At 44.2% G+C, this 9,019-nt stretch overlaps 1 protein-coding gene across 2 annotated transcripts in view; it reads left to right on the forward strand.

Annotated features, from left to right (window-relative positions):
- Nucleotides 1-2,241: 2,241 nt before the first annotated feature.
- The window catches only part of WSB2 (WD repeat and SOCS box containing 2), a 12,396-nt gene continuing 5,618 nt past the window's right edge, over nucleotides 2,242-9,019 (forward strand). The window contains exons 1-3 of one of the 2 annotated variants that reach the window (XM_008071603.2): nucleotides 2,242-2,533; nucleotides 6,311-6,555; nucleotides 6,707-6,838. In XM_008071603.2, coding sequence (XP_008069794.1) covers nucleotides 2,346-2,533; nucleotides 6,311-6,555; nucleotides 6,707-6,838 — 565 coding nt within the window. In that variant the 5' untranslated portion in view covers nucleotides 2,242-2,345. The remainder of the gene's footprint in view (nucleotides 2,534-6,310; nucleotides 6,556-6,706; nucleotides 6,839-9,019) is intronic. The other variant, XM_021719331.1, reaches the window with a different exon arrangement.

The following is a 9,019-nucleotide window of genomic DNA, read 5'->3' on the forward strand; positions in this document are numbered from 1 at the left end:
GGTGTCATTTAATACGTGACTGCATCTGGGTTTCTCAACTTCAGCATTGGTGTTGTCGTGGGCCCGATCCTTCTTTGTGGTAGGGACTGTCTTGTGCATTGTTGGATGTTGAACAGCATCCCTGGCTTCTACCCACTGGACGCCAGTAGTGCCACTCCCAGTTGTGGCAACCAAAATGTCCCAGATACTGCCAGATGTCCCCCAGGGGGCAAAGTTGTCCCAGTTGAGAGCTCCTGGGCTACCCGAAGAAGACATCAATAGGTTAGGGCTTATGTCACCACAGGAAGATATCTAGAAATAATGAGTTTGAAGAAAATGTTGGGGAATTCTGCAGAACATTGGGAAACGTTTGTTTTGGATTTTAAATACAGAGTGACGTCTTGCCATGCAAATGTTCACATCCATAGGAGCGTGGTCATGCAGATTTGTGGTCATGTAAATGAAAAGATCTCACATACACTACAGATTTCTAGGAGGAATTACCTGAGTCTATGCAGACACCTGTTTAGACATACCTAATATATTAAAACCTAGATTTACACATAGAACCCCTGAGAATGAATATACCCTTCACGAAGGCATGAGATGATTTATTAAAATTCTATTTAAGACAGAATTTTCAGCAACACACTTATTTTATAAAACAAGATATACCTTTGTATTTCCTATAATGCATATACCAGAAAATTTTATATATATGTAAAATTTAGCCAGGCTCGGTGGCTCAGCTTGTAATCTCACACTTTGGGAGGCTGAGGTGAGTGGATTGCCTGAGCTCATGGGTTTGAGACCCGCCTGGGCAACTTGGCGAGACCTCATCTCTACAATAAATCAAAAAATTAACCGGGGGTGGTAGCGCGCACCTGTAGTTCCAGCTACTTGGAAGGCTGAGGCGGAAGATTCGCCGGAGCCCAGCAGGTCGAAGCTGGGGTGGCCTTGACTGTACCACTGCACTCCAGCCTGGGCGACAGAGTGAGACTCCGATTCAAAAAAAAAAAAGAGAAAAGTAATTGATTATAAGATATCCATATAAGACATATAGAGATGTGTCTTTAAATATTTGAAATATGGATTGTTTAAATTAGCATCTATCTAACAGCCATAAAAGCGTCAAAGCCTAGAACTGCCAAAGCGGAACACACACATCAGGAAGTGACTTCATTCAGGATGAAAGCCAGCTTTTGTATTAGTATGTGTCACAATCAGAGTGGTCACAGAATCCATTCTGAAGGCCTTTAGGAGCTTTGTCAACCATTGAGAATCTTCCATCTGAATAGAGCATTGAACTAGGAACTGCATTTCAGTGGATGGATAAGCACTGATCCAGTGCCTACTCTTAACAGGATGCTGTGCTAGGTGGGCCCTGGGAGGAGCTTGTGTTATCTTGGTGTTGGAGCAAGGGTTAAGGGAGTGCCGGGGGAAGCTTGTAACAATAAAAGAAAATGAAAGAAATAGGGTGCGACTGTTTTAATGGTGTGAGAGCAGGTTGTATGTCTTAGTTGTGGATCTAGAGAGGATTCTCCCAAGCAGAAAATGCATCCAGGTATGAACTAGAATGAGCGACTCCGGGCATGTCAAAGAGACTGGTGTGGCCAGAGTGTGACATAGAGGGAGGTGACATGGAACGGAGGCTGGACTGATGGGCTGAGGCGGATGGCGTGGGCTGGATGACCCGGGCTCAGTCACTTTTATTGTGCAGGCAGGCTGGCCTTGGAATGTATCTGAAAGAAGTGATGTGTGTTTCCACCTTAGCAGGGTCTTTAGGGGCAGAGATGCTGATCAGGAGACCAGCAAAAGCTCTGGGCAAGAGGAAATGAAGGTTTAGACCAGGACAGAGAGAAGAAGGAAACGGGAGAGATGGGAGAGACGTAGCCAGCAGGTCTGAGCACAAGGAAGCAGGACAGAGCTGAGCATTCTTAGCCTTGAAAATGGGGAGGATGTTGCCAAGTATGAGGGAAACTTTGAGGTTCACATATGCCTCCTTTTACCTGTTTCTGGTCAGCGGGCTCTGGGCGTTGAAAAACCTTGCTATTTTTGGACCTGGGTCTCTGATCTGCATATTTCTGGTCTGGCTTCACTTTCTTCCTCTTAGGCATACTTAGGAAGATGAGGCCTCCATCCACCGGGGTTCACCAGCACAAAGGTTACTCTGAGTCACGCTTAACCAGCAGTGGAGAGTGCCAGGACTGAGTAACTGCGGTGGAATTTAGCTCGTGGCTACTATATTGCCCCAAGTTGCTTAAATGCCAACTCCCTCTGGGAATGCATAGTGTTGCCGTTTGCCACTGGGAGGCAGCGGGTTTCCTGTGTCTGGGTTGTTGGGAGTGAGGGTGCTCGTTCCAAGCATGCTGTCTCCCATCCCAGAGGAACCGCTGCTGCTGGCGGAGCTCAAGCCAGGGCGCCCCCACCAGTTTGACTGGAAGTCCAGCTGTGAGACCTGGAGTGTCGCCTTCTCCCCAGATGGCTCCTGGTTCGCGTGGTCTCAAGGACACTGCATTGTCAAGCTGATCCCCTGGCCGCTGGAGGAGCAGTTGTAAGTACTATCCCTGGAAGGGGAGCAGGATGCTATTCCAGGTTACTCCCTCTTTCTGCCATTTCCCTGCTTAAGAACAAGAGAGAGGGAAAATGACAACTGTTCAGGAATTGATCGTGGGGGTTTCCAGAGCCCTGTATTTCCCACGTGTGAAAGTCAGTTCTATCAAAATTATGTCAGCCCCCAAGTTGGGGTTTTCATAACAGCTTTATTAAGATATACTTTACAGACAGTACAATTTGCCCATTTAAAGTGTATAAGATAGTGGTTTTTAGTATATTCGGAGTTGGGTATGCATCACCACAATCAATTTTAAAAAGAAGCCCTGTATCCTTTAGCTTATTTTACCCCACTTGTGCTCCACAGGCAACTACTAATCTACTTTTTGTCTCTATCGATTTGCCTGTTCTGGACATTTCCTGTGATGGGAATCATACCATATTTGGCCTTTCTTGACCAGTTTCTGTCACTTAGCATACTGTTTTCGAGTTCGACAATATTTTAGTATGTATCAGTGCTTCATTCTTTTTATTGCCAAATAATATTGTATGGAGATGCCAAGTTTTGTTTATACATCTATCAGTTGGCAAACATTTGGGTTATTTTCAGTTTTTAGGCTCTTATGAATAGTGCTGCTATGAACATTTATGTACAGGTTTTTGTGTGAACATGTGCTTTCAATGTTTCACCATTTGAGGAATTGTTTTCCAAAGTGGCTGCACCCATTTTACATTTTACATTCCTACCAGCAACATATTTGGGTTCCAAATTCTCCAAATCCTTGCCAACACTGATTGTCTGTTTTTTTACTAGTCTGGGGTAAAAATCACACATTTTGAATAATAATAATCTGGGAAAATGGTCACAGAATAAAAGCTTATTGAAAAAAGCAGACTTAAAACCATATATGCAATGTGATTCCAAATGTGTTTTTTAAAAACATATGTATATATATATATATACACAACTAAACATTTGTAGGGAAATTTTTAGAATTGTATTAGTATTATGGGTAATTTTTACTTATTATTTATCTGATTTCCAGATTCTCCCCGTGTTTCTCCGTTATTTTTATAATTTAAAATAATGGTTATTTTTAAGGTCCTTTAAAAGGGAGAATCTGAAACATTTATATTTGTGTTAGGGTTGTTACACATTTTTAATAAATTATATTGTGTAGTGTTTTTGATATTGAGCAAATAATTGACATTAACAAAATAATTATATTACTTGTAGAAATAAAATTTCTAGAAACTTTAATTTTAGTGAAGCTAAATTATGCCAGCGAATCTCTTTCACCTCATCAGCCCCTTCCTACACTCCCGCCATCCTGCCTTCATGTGACTTATCACTTGATTCATCCATCTCAGAAATCAAGTATGTGTTGAGCACTAGGCTAAGATACCTATGGCTTCAGTTCTGGTTCCAATTCTGCCCCCAATTTTGTTAAGCCAGGAAAATTAATAACCTGTCCTAGAAAAGCTAAATTTATGATATCAAAATGAAATAACATGTAAATGTGCCTTATTTCTTTTGGAATAAAGTAGCTACAGATGTATCCCTTAATTCTAATCAAACTTTTATAAAAAATAAAATATATCTAACGTTTGGCTGTCCCAAACGTCTTCCCATAGCGTGCCTCTTAAATGCTTCCTCTTGTGATGGCAAACTCAGGGTCTAGGTGCCAGGGCCAGAGTCAGGCAGGTCTGGGCAGTGTGGGGATAGGCAGACGATCAAAATGACATTGACAATTACATTCAGCTTGTGTTCAGAATAACATATTTTCAGACTACATTTGGCCATTTAGACCAGAGGACAAGCTTATTCTATAAAGGTCCAGATAGTAAATATTTCAGGCTTTGCAGGCCATAAGGTCTCTGTCTTGACTATTTATCTCTGCTGTTATAGCACAAAAACAACCTCAGATGACACATAAATAAATGAATATGGTGGTGTTCCAGTAAAACTTTATTTACAAAAACAAAATCCTATCACTTTGCTCCAACATGGATGAACCTGGTAGACTTGTTGTGCTAAGTGAAACAAGCCGGGCATAGAAAGACAAATACTGCGTGATTTCACACGTGCAATCTAAAAAAGCCAGAAAAGGTCAGAAGCAGGAGGTCGGATGAGCTGTGGGTGTGAGAGGATATGGGGAGGTGTTGGTCAAAGGTACAGAGCTTTGGTAGGCAGAATGAGTAAATTCCGGAGGTCTACTGTACAGCATGGAACTAGAGTTCATAATAATGTATCATATGCTTGAAAATTACTAAGAGAGTCAATCTTAAATGTTCTCACCACAAAATGATAAGTATGTGAAGTGATGTGTTAATTAGGTTGGTTTAACCATTTTGTAGTATATACATATACCAAAGCATCACATTATACTCTGTAAATATATCGCTTTGTCAACTATACCTTAGTTTAAAATACTGACGAATAGATTGTTGAAAGAGAAAAAACTAAAAAAGACTGCCGGCCTGATTTAGACTAAGAGAGTTTTAGAACCAAAGGATCCCGAACACATACCTCAATTTCTTCCTTCTAATTTTACAGGTGAGCTTGGTTAAAATCCTTTCACATATTCCATCACACAACTAGCAAAAATGTGATTACCTAAAGCTTTTCAGAATATATGTAATACATAAAGAGGTCCAGCCACGTACAGTCTATGTTGGGTATGGGACTTCTCTCAGAACTAAATCTAAATTCATCCTGGCTTCCAACTCTCTCATGTCTGTTTCCCCCAGTTTGACCTACCAGAGTGTGGTCAGGGTCACATAGAAAAGTGGGACGTTTACTCGCGCTGATAAAGTATACCATAAACAGTAAACTTCCTGTTTTCAGGCTAAACCCCAAGGCTGGCCAGCTGCTGGCACCTTTGATACATTGTTTCTGGCCACAGTTGTAGGCAGTACCTATGTCTTAGGGATTGAGCCTCACCTGGGCCTATTTTGGAGAGGGTTGGGAACAGGGTTCGTTTCAGGACAGGACTCCACTGAACAGCCCGATGGGTTCCTTTTCTCTGTATTATTATTATTGTTGTTGTTATGATTATTTTGTAGAGACGAGGCCTCACTATGTCGCCCAGGCTGGTCTTGAACTCCTGAGCTCCAGTGATCCTCCCGCCTCAGCCTCCTGAAGTGCTGGGATTATTGGCATGAGCCACTGCACCTGGCCTCTTTTTCTCTGTTGACTACTCTGGCTGGTTAATTCCTGTGCTGGTTCCTATCAGGAAAATAAGTGAAAGAGCCTCATTAACCAATCGGAACATAGTGAATGAAGGTGGTAATCAACATGTACCAAACAAACCGTATTGGCAAGAAAGTGGTTTATTTTCCAGCTGCTTGGGGATTTCCAAGCTAGAGATAAGGGAACTCCTCAGGCAGGAGTGGCAGATGGGTTTTCAGGCTCTAAGTTCTATCCTAGTTCCAAACCTACAGTGTGCCTTCTTTCTCGTGGAAAAAAACCGAGTGCATCTTCTCTTCCATACTCCAACCCGAGAGAACATTCTGAGCAAGCGTATGGCTCCCTGGAGCATCTGTGGTCTAGTTATCCCACAAGGCAGGTCACTGCGTTACAGGGCTGTCACACATGGGATGAGGCACGGCCAGTGAAGCATCTGTTACCCGAACACTAAAAAAGAAACAGAAAAGTCACAGACTGCACTAAAGGCCAGTTTGTTTCTAGGGCTTTAACGTCTCAGATGTCCCATGATGAAAAGTTGGTTGACTTGGTAAAAACTGCAGACTCATTAGGAAATCTCTGCTTCCCCAGCATCCCTAAAGGGTTTGAAGCCAAAAGTCGAAGTAGCAAAAATGAAACCAAAGGGCGGGGCAGCCCAAAGGAGAAGACGCTGGATTGTGGTCAGATTGTCTGGGGGTTGGCCTTCAGCCCGTGGCCTTCCCCACCCAGCAGGAAGCTCTGGGCACGCCACCATCCCCAAGTGCCAGATGTCTCTTGCCTGATCCTTGCTACTGGACTCAACGATGGGCAGATCAAGATTTGGGAGGTGCAGACAGGTAGGTCTTTCTCGGCTCAAACAGGATCCTGGGAGGCTCATGTGCGCATGCTGCCCAGGGCTCCCCAGCCACTTGGCTGAGGGGCGTGGCCACGGCAGGCACACTGTGTGCCACCTCTACCACTGACCAAGTGCTCCTGCTTCCACTCCAGGGCTCCTGCTTTTGAATCTCTCCGGCCACCAAGATGTCGTGAGAGATCTGAGCTTCACACCCAGTGGCAGTTTGATTTTGGTCTCTGCATCACGGGACAAGACTCTTCGCATCTGGGACCTGAATAAACATGGTATGGAGGTGACGCAACTACTTGGCAACTCCAAACATGCTATTGCCCCTTTCTCCCCTTTACCAATGTCGTTTTTTATCTAGAACAGTGTTTTTTGTTATTGCCTCCTAAGAAGCCCTTTAGACATTTTTCCTAAGCCCCTCTCCATCCTGTACTACCCCAAAGATATACTGCACCAAAGAGAGTTTAGTACTAATGATCTATTGTATATCTACTTATGTACTGAATGCATGTCTCTACTTTGTACATAAGAAAACATAAGATTTTTGGCTGGGTGTGGTGGCTCTCAGCACTTTGGGAGGCAGAGGCAAGAGGATTGCCTGAACCCGTGGTTTTAAGACCAGCCTAGACAACATAATGAGACGTTGTCTCTACAATAAATAAAAAATTAGCTGGATGTGGTGGTGCATGCCTGTAGTTTCAGCTACTTGGAAGGCTGAGGTGGAAGGATCACCCAAGCCCAGTAGGTCAAGGCTGCCGTGGCCACGAGCATGCCACTGCACTCCAGCCTGGGCTACAGAGTGAGACTCCAACTCAAAAAAACACAAAACCCCCCAGATTTTTTTGACTGCCAAGAACCAATATTTTTGAGGTGATATTGTCCCTGTGGAAAGTACACGATCTAGAACAGATTTTTCTCATTCTCAGCACTGCTGGCATTTTGGGCTGGATAATCCTGTTTTGGGCTCTCCTATGCATTCAGAGATAACGAGCAGGACCCTGGTCTCTTCTGTTTAGATGACAGTAGCATCCTCTCCAGTTGTGACAACCAAAGATGTCTCTAGATTGACATTGCCCCATGTCCCCTGGAGGACAAAGTCTCCCCAGGTTGAGAATCACTGATCTAGAAGAAATCCCTATTGGGTACTTCCTGCTAGAAAGAAAGGGTTTATTTTTAAAGTAGAATCTAGGCCTAGTATAGTTTCCTTCCTCCCTCCCTCCCTCCCAGGCTGATCTCAAACTCCTGTGCTCAAGGCCTGCTGCCTTGGCCTCCCGATGTGTCGAGATTACAAGTGTGAGCCATTGCACCCAGCTGGGAAGGGGAACTTAATGCTGTGTGATTTCTCCCACAAATAGGTGGGGTCCCAAGGGCTGGAGGGATGTGAAGGAGGCCATGGTAAAGGGGACAGGTCATGATGAGGCACCCTTGTCCCCATGATGTGAGGGTACCAGTGCTCTCGTCTAAGCCGACTGTCCAGTTCCCACAACCACAGGAGGAACCTTTCTCCTGTCTTCTTAGAAATGAGCCTGATACATTGTATCTTAGTCAGCTTGAGCTGGTATAACACATACCACAGACTGGGTGGCTTAAGCAACACACATTTTTTTTACTTTTATGAAGGCTGAGAAGTCCAGGATCAAGGTGCTGGTAGCTTCAGCGGCCTGCAGGTGAGGGCCTGCTGCCTGGCTTGTATACAGACGTTCTCAGTGTATCCTCATCTGGCAGAGACAGATCTCTCTCTCTCCATTCTCACTTCTCTCTCTCCTCTCTGTCTCCTGTTTTAAGTGCACTAATCCATTTCTGATGCTCTAACCTCATGACTTACTTCCCAAAGGCCCCACTTCCTAATACCATCCCTCTGGTAATGAGGGCTTCAACATGTGGATTTTGGGGGGACACAAACATTCAATCCACAGCAACTTGTCAAACGAGGTGCTTGCAGTGTCCTCATCTGAAGGCACCTGATGACCAAGAGAACTCTAGGTAGCTTCTGCCCACTACTGTGTTCAGGCTTTGTCATCACACATGGACCAGGATGGCTTCTCAAGATGCCTTTTCAATGCTGGTTTAATGAGTATGCAGATGTATCTTGCCACTATCTGAGTAACTTCGGAAGTCACTTGATGATTGGGAAGGATGGACTAGGTGAGAGAGACTCAGAGTGGGCTGAATGGATTAGGTCGGTTACTGGGACTTTTCGAGGAGTGGGTGAGAAAGAAGTTGTATTTCCAGGTGCTCAGCACTGCCCTGCTGGCCCGACTTGCCTTCATGTATTCAGTACTCACAACACCCTGAGATTTGACAGCTAAAGAAGCTGTGACTGTGAAAAAAATACTAAATTGTATGTATCTGTTTCAGTAAATTCATGTGTATGACCACATAAAGGCTTGTAAAAAATTCTTTTGTTCTTGCTTGGCTCTTTCCTTCCCCATTCTCCCCCCCCCCCCCCCCCCCCCCCC

Source organism: Carlito syrichta, unplaced genomic scaffold (assembly GCF_000164805.1).
Source record: "Carlito syrichta isolate Samal-C Ts95f unplaced genomic scaffold, Tarsius_syrichta-2.0.1 Scaffold314525, whole genome shotgun sequence".
In the NCBI taxonomy this organism is placed as follows: Eukaryota; Metazoa; Chordata; class Mammalia; order Primates; family Tarsiidae; genus Carlito; species Carlito syrichta.